Raw genomic sequence first — 24227 nt, 5'->3', positions numbered from 1 at the left:
AACTGTGGAAGTTGATAAGTTATAGAATCTCCTGGGGACTTTTTTTTTTTTGGTCTCTTCCAAGAAAAGGTAGAGATAAGGCTTTTGACATGAACGTATCTAGAGTTGATTTGGTTTGGGCTTGAGGCTGCTGACTTACACACATGCCCAAGCCCAGATCCCCTTGCTGGCGTCTCTTCCCTGAGCATCACTCAGCATGTAGGTGGGCCATCAACTTCAGAGAACAAACTGCTTCCTTACCTCTCCATTTCCATCAACATAGGACCCCAGGGATCTGACAAGCCTGCTGCTTTAGAATGAAATGATATGAGGGCGGAAGCCCATGTCGGTCTTTTTAATTTGCTCAACACTGGCCTTGGGCCAACACAAAAAGCTGGTTTCTCCTCTGAACATCCCGATACCTGGTCTCCACTGGTGCACTGCACATCTTGCCTTCAGCAGAAGGCGGTGGAAAGCCTTTGATCTGAATCCCAAGGTGCCTAAGGAACAGTGCGGAGTTAGCAGGACTGCCTCCGTGTCGCAGCTGTGCACAACCCCCTGCCAAAAATGTAAAGTGAGTTTAAAGGAAACAATTCGAATGCTTTCTAACTTGTTTTGATTTTCCACATGACAAAACACTGGGTTGTTATTGTGCGTGTGCGTGTGAGTGTGTCACAGTGGCAGGCAGAAGGATAATTTGCAGCTTTGCTATTCTAGGCAGAACATTAGATCCTAAGAACAAAATGTGAGGGGAGAGAGAGAGAGAGTGCTGCTCATTAATCCCAGCTACAATCCTCCTTCCTTCCCAACTTTCGTAACAAATCATTGGAAAGGGAGTCACAAATATTTTGTGAGCCTCATCTCTACCAGCTAACAAGCAATATTTACATGGTCCCTTTTAAAACATACCCTTGTGTATGGCTTAAAAAGCACATCACTGTCTCAGCTCACTGATGGGTCAGTGACATGTCTGGGTCAGGACTGACCCAAGGCAGCACAGTGCTGGGTCACTGTTAAGCTTGTTGCTGTCACAGTTGTGCCACCCACATGGGTTACAGACAAACACTTCTGGGCGATAACAGCCAGCTTCCTGCATGATTGGCAGGAAGCTTTAGGCAGCATGAACCCTTAACCCATTTGGACAACACGGTGGAATACAAAGAGCTTACATTTTGCAGTCAGCTAGACCTTGTTTACAATCTGCTATTTACAGTCTGCGAGCTTCACCTTTCTCATCTAAGAACTTGAGACAAACAATACCTACCTTATTGTGCAGAATCTATCATAATTAAGGTAAGAAAAGGGGTGTCCCACAGTCCCTTGCACAAGGAGGCCACCCAGTACTGTCTCCCTTTGTATCACAGATGAGGCCAAGGGCAGCGAGGGAAGCATCTCCAGATCTCTATTTGATGGAGACACTGGACCCTCTCTGTGCAGGTGCCCTCCATGAGTGCTTGTGGGTTGGCTGATTCAGTCCCAGAGAGAGTATTTTCTGGAGGCTGAGAAGTGCCTTACGTAAAGCTGGTTTAAACATCAAACAGGGGATATCAATGAAATAGGCTTTTCAATGTGATTTAGGAATTTCACTCTTTTTGCCTTCAGCGCCTCGAAGGGATTGATCAGATCAATCTGTTGTGAAACTTTCCACCTGCTCTGATCCTAACAAATACTGGGCAAAGGCTTTCTCTTCTCCCTCCCACACTTCTTCCTCATTCAATAAACTTCTGGCTATGACTGGGAAAGAGTAAAATAAGGGGCACTTGGAAATGCAGCCCATTTAGGGGTTCAGTTTAAAAGATCCTCGCCTGATTTGCTGGTGGTAGCCATAGTCTAACAATAGGTAAAGATCATGTAGGAAGAGAAAAAGTCATCAGACTGGAGATATTCAAGGTACTGGGAAGTAGAGACTGTCTCAGCTCCTGTGATAACTGTCCCCAGAATGGTGTTCCCTGTCTCCTAGCCTCAGAGTTATTATTCATTTAATGACCTCAAATATACTTTGTATCTAAACTAGCTAAGCTCCTATTCTTCAGGCCACCATCTGTTTAAGAATATTTTTCTTTTTCTTTTTCTTTTTTTTTTTTTTGGCTGGGGCTGGGTTTGAACCCACCACCTCCAGCATATGAAGCTGGCACCCTACTCCTTGAGCCACAGGTGCCACCCAAGAATATTTTCCTTCTATGGTAGCAGAATTCCAAGCCTGGCAGAGCCATGTCAGAAGAGAAGATTACTCTAAATAGGTTAAATCATGGAACATTCCTTTAAAATCTCAGCTCTACAGTGAGTTTGGAAAATGTTAGACATATATTTTTTTCTCTCTTAATTTTTTAGTCGGTATTCACATTGAAAATCAGAAATGGTAAACTAGGATTATGAGCAAAGGAGCACATTTCCCCCTAACTGCCCCCACCAGCGCTCGCTCCTCAGGCTCCAGAACCGCACCCTGTCCTTCATGCCTTCCCTGTCCCCTAAAAGACGCGTGGGGAGGGGGAGAAGCATGACTTGGGACGTGAGTCTCTATCAATGGTCAACAGCGGGGTCATATTAAACAACAACTGCAACATCGAACACCTGACTTCTGTTTTAAAACTCAAGCAAATAGAGTTCAAAGATGAGAGGCGACAGCCAAGCGGGGGTTGCCGGGAAACCTCATCAAAGGGCTGAATGTCCTCCTCTTTCTCTCGCTTTAAACAGACCAATATACTCATGCCAGAGGAAGTGTGAAATAGACCAGTCTCAGCAGACATCCAAGCCATAATTTGGCTTTTCATGTGGCCTCCACAGTTCTGGTTACCAAATTATAACCCACGGTGCTGCAGAGGAGATCGTGGGGGGTGGTGATGGGGGACCACTTCCTCTGTGGCGGTGCTGCTCTCCTTGACCTTCTAACGTGGTCTCTATTGGATGTATCTCTATCCTATTTAATATCACTGATCGAAAAATGTCAAGAGAAAAAGGAAAAAAAAAGAACAAGACAGATAATCTCCAGTTGGACAAAAATGAAGACGCCGACAAAACAGATGTCCAAATCCATCAGAGAGCCAGGCTTCAGAATGGCCCCAGCTGCTGCAAGGTCACGCAACAGGAGGTCAAGTGCGCGCTCGTCCTCCCCCTCCCGAGAGACAGGAGAGGGCAGGGGGTCACCATCTCACCACCTGGCTGTTGTAGTCCTCAGTGACAGTCCCCTCTGCGGCCCCATCCTGTTTGGGCCACCGGTGGCCCCTGTGCTCCCGCTGCAGCCGCCGCTCCTCCCGCCTCTTCTGGCGGTCCCGCCGGTGCTCCAGCTGCTTGGTGTGGTGGTAGCGCTGCAGGAAGAGGTCTTTTGCGTACTCATAAAGCTGCACGTCCAGGAAGTTCAGCTCCTCGATGCGCTGGCGGGCGGCCTCGTTGATCTCCACGTTGGAAGCCCGCGTGATGTTGAACTGCGTGAAGGGGGAGATGAACTTGAGGTTGAATGTCCTCTCGAAGAGAAACTGTGTCTTCCTCTGGAACTCCGTGAGCCCGAAGAAGGCCATGTTCTTCAGGTTGTTCTTCGCACTCTGCAGCAGGATGGTGTTTCTCTCACTCTCGTTCATGAAAGTCAAGTTGTAGCAGCCCACCAGGCTGAGGTCGGCCAGCATGCGCACCTGCCGGTTGTTGGCCAAGTTGTAACTGCAATCCATGAACTCCCGCAAGCTGACCCCAGACCAGTCGTCCCCAGGGTAGCACGTGGGCAGCTCATCTGGGGTGGGGCTTCTTCCATCGCACATATGGAGAGAGGTTTTCCACGTGGCCCCTCTCTGGACGTGTTTCCACTCACTCAGGTAACGCGACACTGGATCCCGCAACATTGTGATGTAATAGAAATTCCTGGAACAAATTAGAGGAACAGTGTCAGTAGTGGACAACTCTTAACAGGGGGATTCTGAACTTCTGAAATTTTATATCAGCATTGCGTCAATAGGCTCATCTGCCAAGTGTTCATGTGAGATTGTCCGCCCGGATTTGTGCCTGTCTGGTGCACGTGCTTCTATAAAGACGTGTGAACTCATTTTCTATACTAAGCTTGTTGGGTTTTTCCTCGCTGCTTCACTGAGAGGTGGGATAGGGTAGGAGGAATGGATTATTCATTAATTCAGCAATTACTCACTGAAACATTATTACTGACAATAGCAATATTTTACTTTTTGAGAAAACACCATGATTTAAAAAAATTACTACCTATCTGATTTTATTTGATCCTTACAATAAACCTTTGTAGTAGATGAGCTATTTTTTGATAGAGAAATATGCAAAGAGGGTAAGTAATTTATCCAAGTCGTGAAATTAGAAAAGGCAAGACTGAAACCAAATGCTCTTTAATGTTTTCTCTTTATACTGCTATTCTGGACTATGAGATAGTGGGCTGGGGAAGGATGGGTTGGATTTGGGAACTAATCTTAACTGAGCACCTACTGTATGCTAGAAACTGTGTTGGGTGTTCCAGGGATGCTGGCACAGATAGTCCTTAAGCAAAATCTGAAGACACAGAGGATCAGAAAAGTGAAAAACCTGTGTATAGCCCAAGATGCCAGAGCAAGTTAATACTTGGCCCTCCCTGGGCTTATTTGATTTCAAAACTCTTGTGCTTTCCTGAGCACCACATTGGTATTGACCAAATAAAATTGTAACATATTTATTGAGTGCCTATTAATTTTCAGGTGCTATGGTGATTATAATCACAGATCTTACTTCATTCTAAGGGAATATTAAAAAGAAGTATACTTTTACATAGTTACCTTCAAAATGACCACATACAGAATAGGAAACCCCTGGTCTAAAAGAGCAAAGGAAGGATAAAGAGGTAGGAAGAGAAGAGCGATAGAAGGTGCTGGAGGAAAGTAAATACTGGTTCAAAATAAGGAAAATTCTTCTTACAATTTGAGCAGCGTACCAAAGAATGGGCTGCACCCTGACCCTGTCATGAGGAGTGTTCAGGCAGAGCCTGGAGGTCAATTAGCCACAGAAACCACAGAATGGAACCCACGGAGGAGCAGGCGGGACATGGACCTTGAAGCTGTCTTCAGCGCTAAGATCCCACTTTGGCCTTTGCCCGTCCACAAAAGCCAGTCTGACCCACTTCAATCCCAGTTCAGTCCTTAGCTCACCGAGGAGTCCAGCTCTGAAAATGTAGGGTTAATCATATTAACTCAGGGTTCTTCTGTGGAGATAAAAGCCGCCCTGCAATGTTCCAGAGAGAACGTGGGGCCTGCCTTGACACCTGCCAGTGCAGTGTCCCAGATAGCTCTGGGAGCAAAGCTGGTGCTGCCTTAGACTGGGGGCTCCAGGTTGAGCCTCCACATGTTCTGCCATGTGCTGAGTGGAAAGAACTCCTGTCCAGCATGCCTGTTCTCAGCCTGCCATCCAGAGTTCTGGGGTAAACCCAGGCTGATTTTTTTCTTGATTCATCTTAGTGTCTGCTCATCAAAGAAATATAATGGTAAAATATCAATAAATACATACATATTGATAGATAAATAGACAATAGAGAATCTGTTGGGGAATGAATTTTGGTGATCACTGCATCCTGTCATATCATAACACACATATCAGGTATCTGTGTTAGCAGGGGCAGCAGCAGTAGGTATAATGCACTCACCTGAATCATTCCTGTATATTTGCACTTAAAGGTACATGCTGGAGTGTCCGACTCCAGAAGCTCCTCAACTTAGGATATTTTAAATTTACAGTAGGGTTACATCCTGACAAATCCATTGTAAACTGAAAATATCCTAAGTTGAAATCCATTTTGTACATCTAACTTACTAAACACCACGTCTTAGCTTAGCCTGCCTTAAATGTGCTCAGAACACTTAGATTAGCCTACAGTTGGGCAAAAATCATCTGCCATAAAACCTAATTTATAATGGAGTGTTGAACATCGTGTGTAACTTATGGAACACTCTATGGAAAGTGAAAAACAGAATGGTTGCATCCTTATGGTTTCTACTGAAAGTGTATTGCTTTTACGCCATCGTAAAGTTAAAAGGTCATAAGTTGAATCCGCATAAGTCAAGAACTTTCTGGAAATTTATATTTAAGAATGTTGTAAACCTGCATAAAAAATTGAAAAAGGAAATTTGGAAGTGGTCAAAAATCTCTATGGCCCCTTTATTTGTCACTACACTCATCTCCACTTCTTAAAGATGGAGGCTGTCACATCAAGACAAGTTCTAAGTTGAGGAGTGCTGTGTGCAGTGGCTCAGGCCTGTAATCCTAGCACTCTGGGAGACCAAGGATTGCTTGAGTTTAGGAGTTTGAGACCAGCCTGAGTACGAGCAAGACTCATCTCTACTAAGAATAGAAAAATTAGCCAGAAGTTGTGGCAGGCACCTGTAGTCTCAGCTACTTAGGAGGCTAAGGCAAGAGGCTCACTTAAGCCCAAGAGTTTGAGGTTGCTGTGAGCTATGATGATGCCACAGCCCTCTACCCAGCATAACAGAGTGAGACTCTTAAAAAAAAAAAAAAGTTTAACAGGAATGTTGAAGAAAGAAGAGGGAAAAGAAAACTGCCACATTTTGTGGGACTGTGAAAGCTAAGTGTCAGTCGAGACAATAGGAAGCTCAATGGAGAAGCTAACTCAGTGGAAAAGAACCCTTTCCTAATTCCCAAAGAAGAGAACCTCATCTGTAGAGGGGCTTAATAAATATAGTAGGGAAAGAATGAATAACTTGTAAAAGGCTTATATTAGATTTAAAGGAGTTACTTCATTTATACAAGTCTAGCTAATCACTGACTATATACCACTTGGTGCAAATACTTTTTGAAATATTTTGAGGAAAAATTTTTTAAAAGAATTTTGACAATAAAATTTTTATTTTAATAAACTCACTGAAATATTTGGATGTCAAGTACTTTACTGTAGCCTGAGACTCATGACATTGCAAATGTATTACATGCCAGGCATGGTGCTAAGGGTGTAGCCCATTTCAAAATCCCAGGAGGTGAGCATACATTACAACTTCTTTTTGCTACTCAGTGTTGAATAAGTGAGGATTTGGGGAGATGAAATAAGCTGCCCAAGGTCACACTGGTAGTTAGTAAGTTACAGAACTTGGATTTCATCAGGTCTGGCTTACTTTAAAAAAAAAAAATAGTATGTTATAAAGAAAAAAAAAAGCTCTTATTTTATAGGAATCACTCAACCACTTATCCTAGTACTTATTCAACTTAACCAAGTTAATCTGAATGGAAGAATTACATACCTAGTAAAAGCAATAAGAAAAGGAAATTAAGAGTGCAATATTTTTTATTTTGCTTCTTAAAAGGAATTGGCAAACTGTAGTATTTCAAACTATGCCGTTTTCTATATTCTGTTATTTTGATTGTCTAGCCTTACTGCTAGGTAACCAGACAGTTTTGAAATGTACAAAAGAAACCTTAAAATCTTAAGTAAGACTCACTTCCTTTAAATCAGAAGGAAGAATTCATTGACACTGCCAAGGACAGATTAGCCTGAGCTCTCACTTTTGCCAGTCACCATCTTACATGACGCTGTTGTCTTTCACCGTGATGGAATGACAATTCCATCAGTGGAAGAAAATTTCCCAAAAGGTCAGTGGCAAAGCAGAAAATGACTGACACAGCTTCTGGGCTCCATGAGGAAATATTGACAATAAAGTTCTTTTCAGAGTGGATGTGACCATTGTTAAATAGTGTCTGACACATCATTCTTAATCCTGGTTTAGTCCTATGTTAGGGTTTGTTCACATTTCAATCCCAGCAGCAGAGAATGACTTTATTTCACAAACGATTGCATAATAAATATATAAATATAATAATAATAATAATACAACTTAGTGGGTTAAGGTTGTCAAATGATTTACGAATTTAAATCAGGGAGATCTTTGAATTGGATCAAATAAGACCACAAATGGAAAATTCCTAACTTCCTAACTTAATTGGACTAAACAAAACCCACAAAAAGGTGTAGACAAAAAAAAAATGCTGATGGGAATCAAGTGATAAGTGTCAATCTCATTTATGTGTCTCAAATTTGACATGATCTGGATTTTTAAAACAATCATAAGGGTTAAAGGATTTGGGGGCCATGAATTACAAACATTGGTGCCATAAATATTTAAATAAAAACTGCTAGAATATGAAGGAGAGGTTTTTGCCTCATGTGGGACAGTTGGCCATAAGAGCTTCCGGCATCATCATTTCCCTGGATATCTCTATAATGTCACAGCAGACTAAAACTGGTTTTATCTTAAAATGGTCTTAATTCCAAGCTTAAATTTATTCAGTTTAGCATTGCATTAAACAGTGACTAGTTATCTTGAAGGTCATATTTACACGAGCACAATAAGTCCCAAATGTCTTCAAGTTCTGGTAGCTCAGGTGGTCAACTTGAAAGTAACGGTGAGGTCGAAACACAGAAATGTACTAGTGGAACATCTATGATGATGAAATACTAAGTCCTCTCATCTTGTGGTTGTGGACCCGAATGGCTAAAAACATTTGAGAATTGAGTGAGTCAGACATATTCTCGTGTCTGTTTTCTTTGTTTCAATTCTGCAAAACAGTCAAAATAAAGTTACAAAAATAGTAAAAATGCCAATAGGGTTGAAATAAAGTTCCAAAAATAGTAAAAGTGCCAATAGGGTTGAAGAACAGCCAACTATTGAAGAAGAAAAAAAACCCTGAAAATGTGGTTAATTAAATCATTTTTCTCATCTCTGTATTTTTCCCTGTATTTTCATTTGCATCTCTACTTACAGACAGAAAACTACAAAAATGGTGTCGGGAGAAATGATGTCTATTTCCAAGTCACATACACAACTGCCATTGGTTTCTTTGTTGTTGTTATGTCTACATAATAGTTGTACATATATATTTATAGCCTATGTGATGTTTTGTTACAAATAATGTGAATTAATCAAATCAGGGTAATTGGGATATCCACCACCTCAGGCATTTAACATTTCATTGCGTTGTGAATATTCCAGTTCTACTGTTTTTACTCATATACTTTAACTTATTTTTGATTATAGACATTTTGTTGTGCCACCAATTATTGTTCATTCTAACCGTCTGATCATATTTTTGCAACCATTTACCATCCCCACTTTTTCTTTTCCTCCACACCACCTATCTGAGTCTCTGGCAACATCATTCTACTTTCTGTCTTGATGAGATCCATTTAATATTTTGATGGCACATACAAGTGAGAACATGTGCAATTTATCTTTCTGTGCCTGGCTTATTGCACTTAGCAAATGGTTCTCCAGTTCCATCCATGGTGTGCATTGGCAGGAATCCATTCTTTTTTGTGGGTATATAATATTCTGTTGTGTATATGAACCACAACTTCTTTATCCAATCATCCACTGAAGGACACTTAAGTTGTAAATAGTGTTTTAATAGACATCAGGTGGCAGATTATTTTTGATAGACTGATTACCCTGCCTTTGGATATACACTCAGCAGTGGATTACTAGGTCATATAGTAGTTGTATTTTTAGTTTTTTGAGGGACCTCTATACTATTCTCCATAGTGGCTGCACTAATCTACATTCCCACCAACAGTGGACAAGTGCTCCCCTTTCCCCACATCTTGACAGCATTTGTTATTACCTATCTTTTTGATAAGAATTTAATGGGGGTGAAAAGATTTGCATTTCTCTGATGACTAATGATGTTGAGCATTTTTTCATACCAACCATCAATGTTGTCAAGTTTTGCTTCGGTTTCTCAAATCTTCTTCCCACCATAAAGCAATGAGAACTCATTTTCACCTGCTCCTCTAACTTTCAGCCCAATTTCTAATGAAAGTGCTCAAAGGATTCCTTACTACTGAAATCTGCAACTTTATTTTTTAGGTCTTACTTATTCAACAGCACAATGGAGAAGGAAAATCACTTTTAAATGACCAAAAAAGAATAATAGAGAGGAAGGACCAGTAGAACCCAAGCGGTATTGTGTTCCTTTCAATACACCTCCCAAAGGCAGACAGAGTATCACTTGTTTATATATTTGACCTTACAGTTATCCTAAACTCTTCCCAGATATGAGGAAAATGAATAACGATTCTCCCCCTTTTTATCAATCCATTCATTCATTCATTTATTAATTCTCCAAACTTTAATTGAGCCCATCTATTTGCCAAGCACAGGGATAGAAACTCAGGACTCAAAAATTAATAACATCGTCCCCAAGAAGATCTTGGATACCCAGTGATTCTGGTAAAGTGAAAGATGTGTGAACTACTAACTAAGGAAATGTTCTACCAGTCTCCCTGGCCCCCAGCAATCCCAAAGACAGATGACTTTATTTGCCTGGTGACAGCACCCTGTAAGCAGATTTGCCATTTACCACCTACTTCGTGGAGAGATAGGGTGAATTCATGTAAAAAATGTCTGTGAAGCAATTGGTGCACTTTAGAATTGTTATTTTTCTGGCCACAGTATTTGATGGCAAATACTTGTGCACTCAGAAAAAGGAAGGAACAAGGTGCCTGGGTTAGTGCAATAATTGTTTTAACTGATAATTATCACATGGACCATCCAGGCTTCTAAAGTTCAAAGAAATGGAACACATACTTTTTAGATACTAAACCACTTCTAGTATCCTGCTCTGAGATAAATTAAGCATGAAAAAATTCTAAATATAATGCAAAGCAATCCTGCCTTCTCACTTTGGAAGCCTTTCCCTTTCCTGTGCCCCTCAGGGTCCTGCCCAGCCCAAGGTTCATGTCCATTTTCCCCATATCTCCAGCCTAGAGGGCTTACTGTGTCACTTATCATACTTTCAACTTACAGGTGAAAACCTTGGCCACATCTACCCGCTAAGCATCCTTTTTCTAACTGTACCTTAGGCCTTGTGTCCCTAAGCACCTATTAAAAAGTACTGCCCACAGCAGATGTCCAATAAGTGATTATGCTATGTAAAAGAAAATTATCATTACAAGAAATAAGTATATTTTTATAGCTAAGGCTAATATTGCCTTTGCTAAATATGCCCTTCTTTTCTATCCTAAAACAATAAAATAATATTTTTTTTAATGTCTAAAATGTATGGAAAGAGTAAAGAGAGACTTCCTCTTCTAATCATCTGTCATTGGATTGTGATGGCTGATGACACGGGGAGAGAAGGAGACATTCTATACGGACTTAGGGCAAAAAGTAGAGTGTCTCCTATCACAGATAATTAGTTGCAATGAGGTTGATTTATTTATATTTAATATTATGCTTACTGGGTTTCTTCCCTACTGCTTCAAGAACCTCTGTTTCACTGAGCAGTTTATTGTATAATTTGTTCCCTTCTTTAATTAGCAAGTCATTTAATTAACACATGCTTACTGAGGGTTTGCTATATGTAAGGAACTGCTTTAGGGAATGTGGAGAACATAGAAAATGCCCACAAGTATTGTCAGCACAGGTGTGGTAGGGTAGAAAAAGGCATTAATTAGGAATCAGAGAGGAAAGGAGGGGACAAGGACTATTTAAGGGAGCTCCCTGTTCCTCTAAGAATGAGTGGACAGTGGAGAGTGGAGAAGGCTGACTAGACCAGAAGTTCACCTTGGGTGTTTCATTGACCATTCCTTTAGTAAGTCAGGGACTGGAAAGGAGGACATAGCTCAAACAGGATGTCAGAGCAAGTTGCCACACGCTCTGAATACAACAGTGAGTTGCTAAAATAGGCAGCATTGATTTAGAAAGATAAACTCAGCCACAGTATTAAAGATGAACTAAAGTAGGCAGAGACCAAGGGAGAGATTCAGCAGCCATGGGAAGCAACCAGCAAGGGGAAAACCCAGAACTGTGGGTGCTGCTGAGAAAGAATCAGGAAAGATTCAGGAACTACTGTGCCCCCAACTCTCCTTGCCCCCCTTATTGTCAGCATTCTCTACACTACTTTTTCCTCCTATTTCCTTCTTCTGTCTAATCCTTCCCCTTCAATACTGGGATCTCTAAGAGGCAGGACTAGTATCTTCATCCAAATGGTGGAAAAGGGAGTGTAAGTCATCAGAATCACTGCCAGTGGTGATTAGAAAAATACTCACTTTTATGAGGCTATGATTTGCCTACCCAATGAGAACAAATCTGAAAGAATTTACAAAATGCTAGGTTCACAGAAGTTTAATAAATATATTCCTTCCACCACCAGCTCAACCCTCATAAAATGAAGCAACAAAATTAACAGCCCCACATTCCACAGTTTTATGCATTCATAAAAACCACGCCGAGTAGGAACTCCTCCATCCAGCACCCTGACATCCTCGGTGGAAGGGATTTCTCCTCCTGCCTGGAAATCTGAGTTCTCCTCCTACTTTATCTTCATTCCAGTGGCCAGTGAAAAGTCTTACCAATTGCACAGGATTTGTGCAACCAAGAGAGGGAGAAGCCTGGTTCACTCACATCTGATTCTCACGGCATAAAATAAGTGACCTTATACCTCCTGGAGGTAGAGTTGTGCCAGGTTTGTGGAATGAATACACACATAACATTTATCAGCCACCACTCTTTCAGGGATTCTGAGATCTTGAAAAATATATGAGAAATAATATATTTCTCCTAATTCCTCTTGCCCTAAAGATTTTGAAATGAATGTTTCCTATGTAACCAAATTTTGCTAAAGCTGCTCAGTGTCTTACAAAGAACATTGTGAGTGATTGTTAAAGGTAGACTAGGGCCATGTGAAGCAGAGTGTTGGTCCTCACCATGTAGGACGCAGAGATTTAAGACCAGTATCCCTTAAACATAATCAGATGTGTGCATTTTTAAAAAGTGAAACTTAGCATATTCTGCTATGCTGTGCTGTGTGCCGGAGTCATTTTGCACATGTCATAATGCAATTAATTTCTTGACTGTATTTAGCACCACATGCTCATCATTAACTCAGTAGAGTACTGTCCACATTAGACTGCACCTGATGGGGGGATTGCCGCGGCAAGAGCTTAGCAGTCAGACTGCCCTTTGACACAGGGATGAAAAGATCTTTCATTCAAGCCTTGAAAACAAATTCAGGAGTTTAAGAACGGTGTCTAAATAAATGGTTAATTGGAGAATATGATTGCTAAGTATCATAATAAAGAACTTTAGGATGCTGAGAATGGCCTAACAGAGTACGGAGTAGTTGGCTCAAAGTATGTCCAGTATCGTGAGGGGAAGATAGACACACATGTGTGTTGCTACCTCCCTGCACGCAAAGGCCATGCATTGTGTTGCACCAAGCTGCCATGACCTTCTCCTTCAAGGTGACTTTGAAAGCTGGCAGACCCCTGCAACTAAAGCATTTTTATTTTATTTACCACTCAAAAGAGCTTGGAATGCTATCGGAGGAGCAAGCGTCCGCAGCTGTTTCCCTACCAGTGCATCTGGTAACTTTAAAGGAGGGGAGAGGATTTGGATTTAGCTGATCTTGCCTTTTTTTTTTTAAATTATTGCCTGTCTTCCCCCCAATTAGAAATGCAATACCTTGTCATTATGAAAAATGTGGAAAATGTAGAAGAGCAAAAATGAAGAAAAACAAAAATCATCTGTAATTATTTCACTCAGATATAATCACAGTTAAATACACACAAACACACACACGAAGTCTGACAATTAAGCTCATGAACTTGCCACCGTGTGCTTATACTGAAAGCACTGTGCAAACAACTCGGTAAGGTTTCACAACCTCGGTACATCAGTGTCTCGCTGTTGTGTTTGTGTTGGCCTGTGGCAGTACCTTACCGAGTGGTGTTCATTATTGTGGTTGCGTGTTTTTATGAGATGCCATGAGAATGATGGAGCTTGAACTAGAGCAAGAAACAAACATTCAATTTCTTGTCAAAGTTGGCAAGAGTGAAAGTGAAGTCAGGGACATGTTAGTCCAAGTTTGTGGGGATAATACTCTGACTAAAACATCAGGTACAAATGAATCAAATGTTTTTCTGGGGGGAGAGAAAGTGTCACTGATGAAGAAAAATGAGAGTGGCCAGTAACAAGCAGAACTGATGAAAACATTGAAAAACTTTGTCAAATTGTGTGTCAAAATCTTCAGCTGACTGTGAGCGGCATAGCAGACCAGGTAAACACCAATAGAGAAACAGGAAAATCTTAACTGAAAATCTTGGCACGAGAAAGGTGTGGCTCCTGCATCAATGCACCAGCTCACACAGCACAGTGTACGACAGAGTTTTTAGCCAGTAAACAAACAACTATATATGAACATCCTCCCTACTCACCTGATCTGGCCCCCAGTGGCTTTTTTATTTACCCTAAGATAAAGGAAATATTGAAAAGAAGACATTCTGATGACATTCAGGACATCAAGTTTATTAATGAAAACAGCTCCTATGGCCAGTCTAGCAAGAGTTCTAAAATTGCGTTGAAGGTTATACGAGGTTCTGGCATCAGTACATATCTTCCCAAGGGGAGTACTTTGAAGGTGACCATAGTGATATTCAACAATGAGGTATCCAGGATGAGTTCATGAACTTCATTGTCAGACCTGGTAAACAGATTACTTGAGGTTGTAATATATGCTGTATTTTTAACCTGTGCTTTTAACTTTAAAATATTTCCCCATTTTATTTACTATTCTTTTATAAGAGCACATTCTTCCATAAAAGCATGATCTTTCACTTAAGGGTGTATCACACAGCTTACGTGACCAATCTTCCTGTTTTGGACAAGTAGGCACATTCTATTTGGGAGAGGTTATTACAAACAAGACTCTGATGAGCATCCCAAGCCATGGGTATTTGCAGAGAATAAATTCCTAGGAGTAGAGTTCCTGAATTCAGAGTCTTACTCTGATTTCATTGTCAAAACACCTAAATATAGTTCCTGCCAATGTATTTAACCACAAGCTTAATAGGAGGGCACATGGCCACTCCACGAGACCAGACATCCTTGGGCACAGGAGGGACACGGACGCCACCGGGAAGCCAAGGGAGGGTGGTGAGATGGACTCTGCTCCCCCTGGCTGAACCAGGAGGGTTCCCCATCTGGAACAAGGGCCTGAGATGGGCTTTCCAGAGCAGCCAAATTGGGATCTGTGACATGATGTTGGGGAAATATTTTTTCCAAAACAATTTGCTTTTCACTTAATGAACAGGTGGAATAGCAAATTAGACACAAAATATTGTGGAATCAAATCCCCCTCCCCCCCCATCAGCACTGCAGCTATATTAAAGCCAACATCTGGATCCGAAAGATGGAGGTCCCTCACCCCATTATATTCTCTTCCAGTCCTCAAATAAACAGCCCCTGGAGATGCAGTCTGTCGGCAACGTCGAGGTGGCAGCTAACTTTAATTAGGGGAAGCCACACACGATGCTAAACCAGACAAACAAAGGCACGGGACAAGGAGCTTCTGGAGGATATAGGTCATGTCTCGACGACAATCAGTCAACATCCTATTTCTAGAGGAAGGGGTAGCATTCATCAATAAGATGAAATTTTAAATCCTGTCACGTCTCTGCCTTATAGTGGCAGGAAACCTATGCGCATCAGACTCACTAAAATGCCACGATTTTCGGATGGTTGTCACATTTGCTTTCACTTCTCCCCAAGTGGCTGCCGCAGAATAAATTTCAGGGAATGCATGTTCTGGGGGCTTGTTTTTGCTATCTTGCTGACTACAGTTCCTCCCAGCACAGCTTCCAGTGTGCCAGGGAGGGTCCTGCTCTCATGCATTATTCAGGGACTTCCGTGATTATTTGGTTCAGAGGCGCCCTGCTTTGCGTTGCATCACTGGGATTTGGGCACCAGGACGTCTCAAAGGCGCCCCGAGAAGCTGTGGTTTATGCATGCGGGTATCCACCTGCAGGCTGGAGCCGCCCCGGAGTGAGATAAGGCTCCCTTCAGTCTCACTCACAGCTCTAATCCCAGCCGGGCAACGCAGAACGGCAGATAGCACACTCAGATTGGGCCATCAGGCCCTCCGTGTTCAGCCAGGCTCTCTTCTCAGCTAATTTCTCAGGCACTGCTGCTAGGGAATGTGAGAATTACACAAGGTAGAAACCCTGAGGTGTCTCCATTATAATTGTTAGCTCTGGCCAATTCAGACAGGAAAATCAGGATATTTAAGAGCAAGGCACATGTTGGAATATTTAGATCCATCTTTGAAAGCTTTGATGCAGATAAGCCTAAATCATCACAAAAACATAAGAAAAAAGATTACTGCTGTCTAGATTCTTCTGGTTTGGTTTTTCCTGAATTCTGTTATCAGAACTAGGCAATCATTTAGCGTTTTGAGCAAAATACCTAAGAGATCCCAACTTGATCCCACCTCTTTCGAACTCTCAAACAAAGAGCGCCTCAGAGGTTATGTCTCAGATCTGCAGCCCCCAACCCCCAGCTGAAGACCGATACAGGTCCACGGCCACACAGCAGCAGGTGAGTGACAGGTGAACCAGTGAAGCTTCATCCGTATTTACAGTGGCTTCCTGAGGCTTGTGTCACTGCCTCCGCTCTGTCTCCTGTCAGAACAGGGACAGCACTAGATTCTCGCAGGATCACAAACCCTACTGTAAACAGGGCATCTGAGGGATCTAGGTTGCAAACTCCTTATGAGACTCTAACGGCCCCCCTCACTCCTGACCTTGGAAATATTGTCTTCTAAGAAACAAGTTCCTGGTGCCAAAGAGGCTGGGGACTGCTGTCCTAAATGATGAGTAAGGACAAAGCTAACTCAAAATAGAAAAAGTTCTTTTTTTTTTTAATCAAATCATAGCTGTGTACATCAATGCAATCATGGGGTACAATGTGCTGGTTTTATATACCATTGGACATATTTTCATCAAACTGGTTAACAGAGCCTTCATGGCATTTTCTTAGTTATTGTGTTAAGACATTCATATTCTACATTTAGTAAATTGCTCCTATACCCCTGTAAGATGCACCTAGGTGTGGTCCCACCAATTACCCTCCCTCTACCCATCCTACCCCCTCCCCTCCTAGGAAAAGTTTTGTGTGAAGCAAAAACTGATGTCAATGACCACAATAATAATGGCCAACATTTATTGAGGACATCCCATGCCCAAACACATTTCTAAATACTGTGTTTGTATTAACTGTTGTAGTCATCAGAACAACCCTTTGAGTTACACAGGCTTTTAGATGATGGCTGTAATTTCACAACGGAATGATAGTTTTGACCATTTCCTCCATCACCTTATACAGGTCAGGCTGTCTGGGAGATGTGGTTTGCAACTTACTGGTGCAGTAGCCCAGCTTTGTTGAACTCAAAGTTCTGGAGGCAAAATGAACATCCCAGGGTAAAGGATTTGTGTTTGTACCTGTGGGGCGTAGCAGGGGATAAGACATGGACGGTGCACTTTAAGCCCGAGGGCTGGGAAGGACGCAGGAGGGACAGAGGGCTCTGCCTTGCCTGAGCACAGGAGCACAGGGGTCCAGAGCACACTCTGGATATTTACAGCTTAGAAGAAGCTGTAGAAACAACTTTCCTGAACACAGCACATCCACAAAATTGCATAATCAATTTATGCTTGAGGAAAGGGTACCGGAGACCAGGGGGATGGCTGCAGTTGCCTTAGCTTTGAAAGCTCCCAGAGAATCCAGAAACCCAAAGCTGTCATCATCTCCGAACAATAAAAGTAGGAAATAGCTATGCCGGAGAATTCAGATAAAGCCAAAGCCTGCGCAAGCCATAGTTCTATTTTTGGTTTTCAAGTAGATCTTTTTTTGAATACAGTGCAATAAAGACTTAGCAAAGTGATCAAAGAGGGTTGCTGGATCCTGAAGTTGGCTGTTCCAAAGTCTTCATTCGGGAAGAGAAGATTTAAGGAAAGTACCGGTCAAACTCTACTCATTTGGACAAAGCATAAACGCACAATTTCAAGCATATTGGAAACTCTTCTCAAGACACAGTGAAAAGAAAGTGGATTTGAAGTCAGAAATATGTGAATTCTAATTTCAGGGCCACCTCACTTTTGGTGTGACCAGATTAGCTTATATAATCTCTGGGCACCTCAGTGTCTCCATCTAAACAGCGAATGTATAAAAGCTTATTTCATAGGGTTGTGGGAGTTACCGAGTAAGATAATGAATAGAAGGGGTAGGAGCTGGGGCACAGCAGGTCTGCAACGTATGTGGACCAACCGTCTCCCTGTCTTTGTGATTATCAGAGACTCAGAAACCACCCTATACAGTGAGATTTTTAATATTAAACAAGTCGTGTTATGTGTTAATGAATCTTTAAAAACATGGCCTATCGTGTGTTATTTATATAAGATTTTTTAAGTTTTCAAAATTCTTTCCTCATCTGTTACTTCATTTTAACCTCACTACAAGATCATGTTGGAGGCATTGAAGGATGAATTCTTGTTCCAGGTTTACAGATGAGGAAACGGATGCTCAGAAATATACAAGGATTTTCTTGAGGTCAACAAGTAAGGAGGAGTAGAGCTAAGGCTTCTCTTTTTCTTCTTCAGCTCCTGTAATCATTTAATTTGTTTATTTAAAAGTCCTTGCTGATCATGTGCTTCATGCTGAATGCTATGCTGGGTACTTGGTGTACAATGGTCTAGGGGGGCATCCTGACCTCAAGGAGTCATCTGTTGAGTTCCCCAACAGATGGTTTTATTTTGTTCCAACATACTTAAGAGTTAGAAAGAACATGGGAAATTAGCACATTATTCTATGAGTTGGAGGTTTTACTGATATGGATATTAGCTGATTTTCTCTTGGAAATTGACTGAGAAAGAAGACCTCTGAGAATGAGCCAGAAATGTCAGAATACAGATATGCTTCCTGGTATTCTTCAAGGTTGTAGAAGAATTGTTGTGAAATAATAAACTCTTATATTTAAGCAGCTGGTGCTGTGGACTTCAATTGGAAGGCACATAATGTCTGAGGGGTCTATGATGCCAATAGCCACAGATACCAAGAGGGGCTTACAAAATGGTGATATGCTAATTCCATCATTTCATTTTTCATTGGTTACCTGCATGCTTCTATAAAGAGAACCTCCCCCTTATCAACTATTAATATTTAGTACCCTGAGGTATAGTTCATATAGGCATGGCAGATAATGTTTGGTTCATTTTATTTACTGGTTCCTTTCCTGTAGTTTTCCAAAGGGCTTTTTGTTGTTTATAAGTCTTAAATCTAAACATGTTTAATAAGTTTCTATACACTGTAGGCATTGTCCTTAGGGATGGTCATGTTATCCAGTTTGTGGCCAGTGGGAGCTTATTCAAGATGGATCCTGAGTCCTTTGTAGCCTTTTATGCATATCTTAAATGACCTTGTAAAACCGTTATAAAAAGATAAGAAAGATGGTGTTAGAGCTTGAAATTGTTTTGCAATTCCTAAAGAGCAGCATGACTATTGCTTAGATTCTCACCTTGGCCAGCATTACCTGTGCACCTATGTCTCTTACTACCAACCAAGCCATTGGGGTCTGTGCTAATTACACCCGTGCAATGAACACAAGCTGGCACAGGCACCATCTTTAACCTGCCCAGGTTCTTACTAGGCCCAAACGTCAGAAGTTTTCTCTCTCCTTTTCTCCTCCTTTTCTTCTTCGGCTCCCATCTGCGATGTTTTCTCCATGTTGGGAACAACAGGCAGGGCTAGTAATTCATTTGTGACTCGCTGCCAATGTCAGTCTGCAAACTAAGCTAGAGGAAACCAAATTATGCTGAAAGTAATGCAGAGCCCTAATCAGGTTCTCTCCAAAATCTACTTATTCACGATAATTAGCAAGAGTTCCTTCCAGAAGCCCAGCTGACCACATTGGACCATTCAGGGGGGTCTTTCAGCTGCAGCGGGCTCCACAGCACTGCTGCAGTTCTAGCTAATTAATAAAGGAATGACAGAAATTTAGAAAAATATATGCATGATAATTTAAATCTCTCAGAGAAAAAATCGATTTGTTCTGTCTAAACTTCGCCTTGGGTGCTTCCTTCATCAACTCAAGTGTGGAGCACAGTGACCTTAAATTGCAAATATTTTTCTTCAGGCATGATTGAAGCATCTGAGAGGTAACAGCTTTCAACATTCATTTCTTAGAGATTTTTAAAACATTCAAACGAAGACACTTATTTTCCCACTTTTTGCTACTTAATGTAAATCTGAGAAAATAATCTTAGAGATTCTCAGAGGAAATGTAGCTTGGGGCAGCTAGAGGTGGCTTTTTCAAATGTGCAATCGATACATGGTTAAAAGCAAAGGGGTGGGGGCATCCTTTAAGAAACAGAATAATGCAACTGGAATTTCCTTCCTTGGTGAACTTCCCTAAACATGTCCCTCTGCATTAACTATTTCTCTTGGTAATAATCAGGAAAAAAAAAATCAACTGTTCTTTTGAAGTTGGTAGCTGCTACCACCTCGGCGTCCTCTACTGAAATGATGTGTATTCCGTTGATGCTAATCTAAATGGAATTCAATGCATAGAGCATAAAACCAGCAAACAAATATAAACAAAAGGAAAGAGGGAGAGTTGGGGTTGGGGGGAACAGCTCTATAATGACAACATCTAAACAAGGAAAAAGCAGCTAAAAGCTTTCCATCTATTTTAGGTTTAGGGAGATTACAGCCACAAGGGGGCTCTCAAATCTTCCCAAACACAAGGTAAAGTGCTGAGAGCGGCTTTTCTAGTAATTAATTTTCACAAATCAATATTACCTATTAATGTACATTATGGAGACAAGCTACAGACTTCTGACACTTTACACTCAGGTAAGAGAGAGAATTTCATATAAAAATTCAAGGGGCCCTTAGTGATTGTAAGTCAAAGCCAAAATTAGTTGCACCTGTGATTTCCTGTGGCTGCTGTAGCATAAAAAATACCAACACTGCAAATTTCATCAAAGGTTAAAACTGAATTTGAAGCGTTGTATATATAAGGGAATATATTGACCTCCAGTGGATTTTAAAGGCTGTCTGCCTCCTTCTGCTCATCGCACAACACACTCCCCATCCCCAAACAACCAGGGAGGGGGACACAGCAGTTGAAAGGCAATGACCCTTTCCTGGGGCAGTGGGAAGTGGAGACAGCCTTTAGTTCTGGAGGTTTCCAACGCCTGCTGAGAGCCTGGTGGTGTTCATGGTGTTTACAGCCTGTGCCACAAAAGACCATGGAATGCAAGAGGGTGTTTTAATTTTCTGTTCAAGCCAGTAGACAGGAGCAGAATCTAGGGCCACACATAGGCAGGATTTGAGGGTTCAGCAAACAAGGAAAGACTGGAAACTCTACCCCAGCCAAAGAGAGAGCATACTGCCTATCTCCCCTTCCATTGGGAAAATACAGAGAAAGAAGAGAAGTGCCCCCAAGACATCCTATAGGAATGGTTAAAACACTAAAATTGCCTTGGCAGAAACTCAGAAAGCCCCTCTGGGATTTCATATGAAGTGGTTTTTTGATGATTCCCTTTACTCTAATCTAATGGTAAAATAGCCTGAAAGAGAGGTAAGGATGGGTAACAGTTTCCTACCATAGGGCGGGAGCATGTCTGTGGCATTTCAGGGATGAGATCCTTCTCCTTCTAGACAGCTTGACCCCTAGAAAACAGCCCTTGGGGAGAGGTAAGAGGGAGGGGAATGGGACATATGTTGGGGGACAATTATCCTTTTTGATGAGGGTCTCCACACATCATGTTCTCACATCCACTTGTTCACTGTTTTTTTGGAATTAGGAAACATCATCGTACGGCAAATCCCTAGCTCAGGAAGGCCAGTGTTCTGCCTCTGACTCAGGCGCCGAGAGGTGTGTCCTGGAAGAGCAAAGTTCTTTCCCATGAAATCCTGTGCTGCTTGACATGTACCTGAACACAACTGAAATAAACTGTGATGGAAATGGCTTAGATTTTGAGCCAGTGTTTCTTAAGAGCTAGTGGTTCCCCAAGTTAAATTCCCAGTTTAAATAACAGTAGTCCTTCTTAATTTATCTCCATCATTTCACTTTAGAATTTCACAGGTGCCTTCTAGGATTCGAGGAGGAAGCCTATCATGCTTTTTCTAGGTCTGGTCTGGACTTTCATCTAAATCCTTCCTCTTAATCACTTTGCAAGTCACTTTTGTGCTTTCTAGCATCTCACCCAGATTTCTGTCATTCAAGCACCATCAAATGGTAAGCTAATGCGGCGTCCCTGATTAGAGCACAGCAGCCACTCCAGGGGGATTTAAGATTCGTTGTGGGCTTATGTGTACAGACAAGGACCCTTTGCTCAGTCCTGACTCAGAGCACTGCTCCCTGAGAAGGAAAGCTAGTACTCTGGCAGACCTTTGAGGTAGAGAGACAAGCACATGTATGAACACCCCAATCTTTAACAGTTCAGAGAGGATTTGGGTTTTGGACAATGCATATCTATTCTAATTTAAGCATATTTTGTTAAAACACATTTGACCTTAAAATAACTTAAATGAATTAAGATTATGAAGAGAAGGAATTTCCCACTTCTAAGCAGAAGGCAAAGGTTGGTGTTCTAAAGAAGTTAAATGGAGCCTTTCTGCCCATTCCTTCCCTTTCCATAATGCATCTGGTCATAGCAGCATTTGACCAGGTGGAGCCCAAAGAACTGCTCTCTGAAGAAGTGAAATGATTAAACAATCTATTGTGATGAGGTGGGGTGAAGGGTTAGGCTTCAGAGGACTAGACTTTCTCAGTTAATAATTGACCAGCCCAGCTGCTGGTTTTTACTGATCAACACAAACCTCATCATTGATATCCCATTGAAAGGGTTATGGGTTGAATCATGCACCCCTAACATGCCCAACCTTCTGTACCTATGAATGGGACATTTATGGAAATAGTCTTTGCAGATAATCAAGTAAAGATGGGGTCCTCAGGTTAGGCCCTCATCCAACATGACTGGTGTTTTGTTTTTTTTTATTAAATCATATTTGTGTACATTAATTCTATCATGGGTTACAGTGTGTTGTTTCCATATACAATTTGAAATACTTTCATCCAATTGGCCAACATAACCATCATGTGATTCTCATAATTGTTGTGTCAAGACATTTATATTCGACATTTTGAAAGATTCACATTTACCCTTATAGGATAAATCATAGGCATGATCCCTGCAATCACCCTCCCTTCACTCATCCTCCCCCCTCCCCGCCCCTCTCTCTCCCCTCCCTTTCCCCTCCCATTCCATAAACAGATGGTGTTTTTATAAAGAAGAAAATTGGACACAGAGGCAGGAAGGTCTGCAGGGAAGTGGAAGCGGAAACACGGAAAGAACAGCCATCCAGGAGGTGAGGGACGCCTGAGCCTACCAGAAGCTCAGGGAGTGGACCAGGAGAGATTCTCCCTCACAATCCTCAAAGGAAACAAGCTTGCTGACTCTTTTAGGCTTCTAGATTCCAGCACAGATGTTTAAGCTACCCAGGTTGTGATACTTTGTTATGGAGCCATAGGAATATAAATATTAAGGACATATTTATTGTAGAAATAAGAATATAATGGCAGAGGAGACCTGAATTAGCTATGCATATTAATGAACCTAGTCTTGACCTATAAATATGAATAGACCATCAAAAATTACTAAATATTTCGTAAATAAATGAATAAAAGGGGACTACTGCCTGGAAGAAATAGTACTTTAGGAAACAGAAGACAGCTTTTAAAAATATTATTATGACTATACTATCCTGAGACATTAATGCATCTATTAAATAAAAACAGGATATTAGGGAAAAGAACAAGAAGAACTTCTTAGAAATTAATTTATCTTCACATGCACATGAGCCGGAATATAAACCAAAACAACAGAGAGATAAATGGGGGAGGAAGACATGTAAAAGATGAAAAACTAGTTGAAGAGACAAGGAGATGAATTCCGCAGGTCCAATCCTTATCCAGGAAAAAGATTCCCAATGGAGAGTAAAGAGAAAAAAAAAAAAGAAGAAGAAATAATTGAAGTAAAAATATAATATTTCCTAAGTTGAACAAAAAGTATGTTCAAATTAAAAAATCACGTGGAATTTAAGGGGTTGGAATGAAATTCTAGGACCCCAGAGACAGAGAGAAGATCCAAAAGCTTCCAGAGAGGAGGAACCTAAAAAGAGATTAGCCACATGGAATAAAAATCAAACTGCTGACAATTTTCTCATCGGAACTCTAAAAGTTAGAAATAATGGATCGGTTGCTTCCAACTTTCAAGGCAAAATGATTGTAAATGTCAAATTTTATGCCCAGCCAGATTATCAATTGTGTAAAAATAATACAAAAAATATTGATGAGCTCAGAAAATTTCCTTCTCCTATACTCTCTGTGGGAAAAGAAAATTGTATTTGAAAAACCATCCCAGCACAAGAAGGAAT

At 41.3% G+C, this 24227-nt stretch overlaps 1 protein-coding gene across 1 annotated transcript in view; it reads right to left on the bottom strand.

Moving 5' to 3' along the window:
- Positions 1-3027: 3027 nt before the first annotated feature.
- Positions 3028-24227, bottom strand: part of HS6ST3 (heparan sulfate 6-O-sulfotransferase 3) — a 703070-nt gene continuing 681870 nt past the window's right edge. The window contains exon 2 of the mRNA XM_003789580.3: positions 3028-3828. Coding sequence (XP_003789628.1) covers positions 3120-3828 — 709 coding nt within the window. The 3' untranslated portion in view covers positions 3028-3119. The remainder of the gene's footprint in view (positions 3829-24227) is intronic.

The sequence above is a fragment of the Otolemur garnettii genome, unplaced genomic scaffold, assembly GCF_000181295.1.
Source record: "Otolemur garnettii isolate 467f Iridium unplaced genomic scaffold, OtoGar3 scaffold00034, whole genome shotgun sequence".
NCBI classification, from domain to species: Eukaryota; Metazoa; Chordata; class Mammalia; order Primates; family Galagidae; genus Otolemur; species Otolemur garnettii.
Note: the sequence above shows the minus strand (reverse complement) of the source record. Positions and strands in the feature narration are given on the sequence as shown.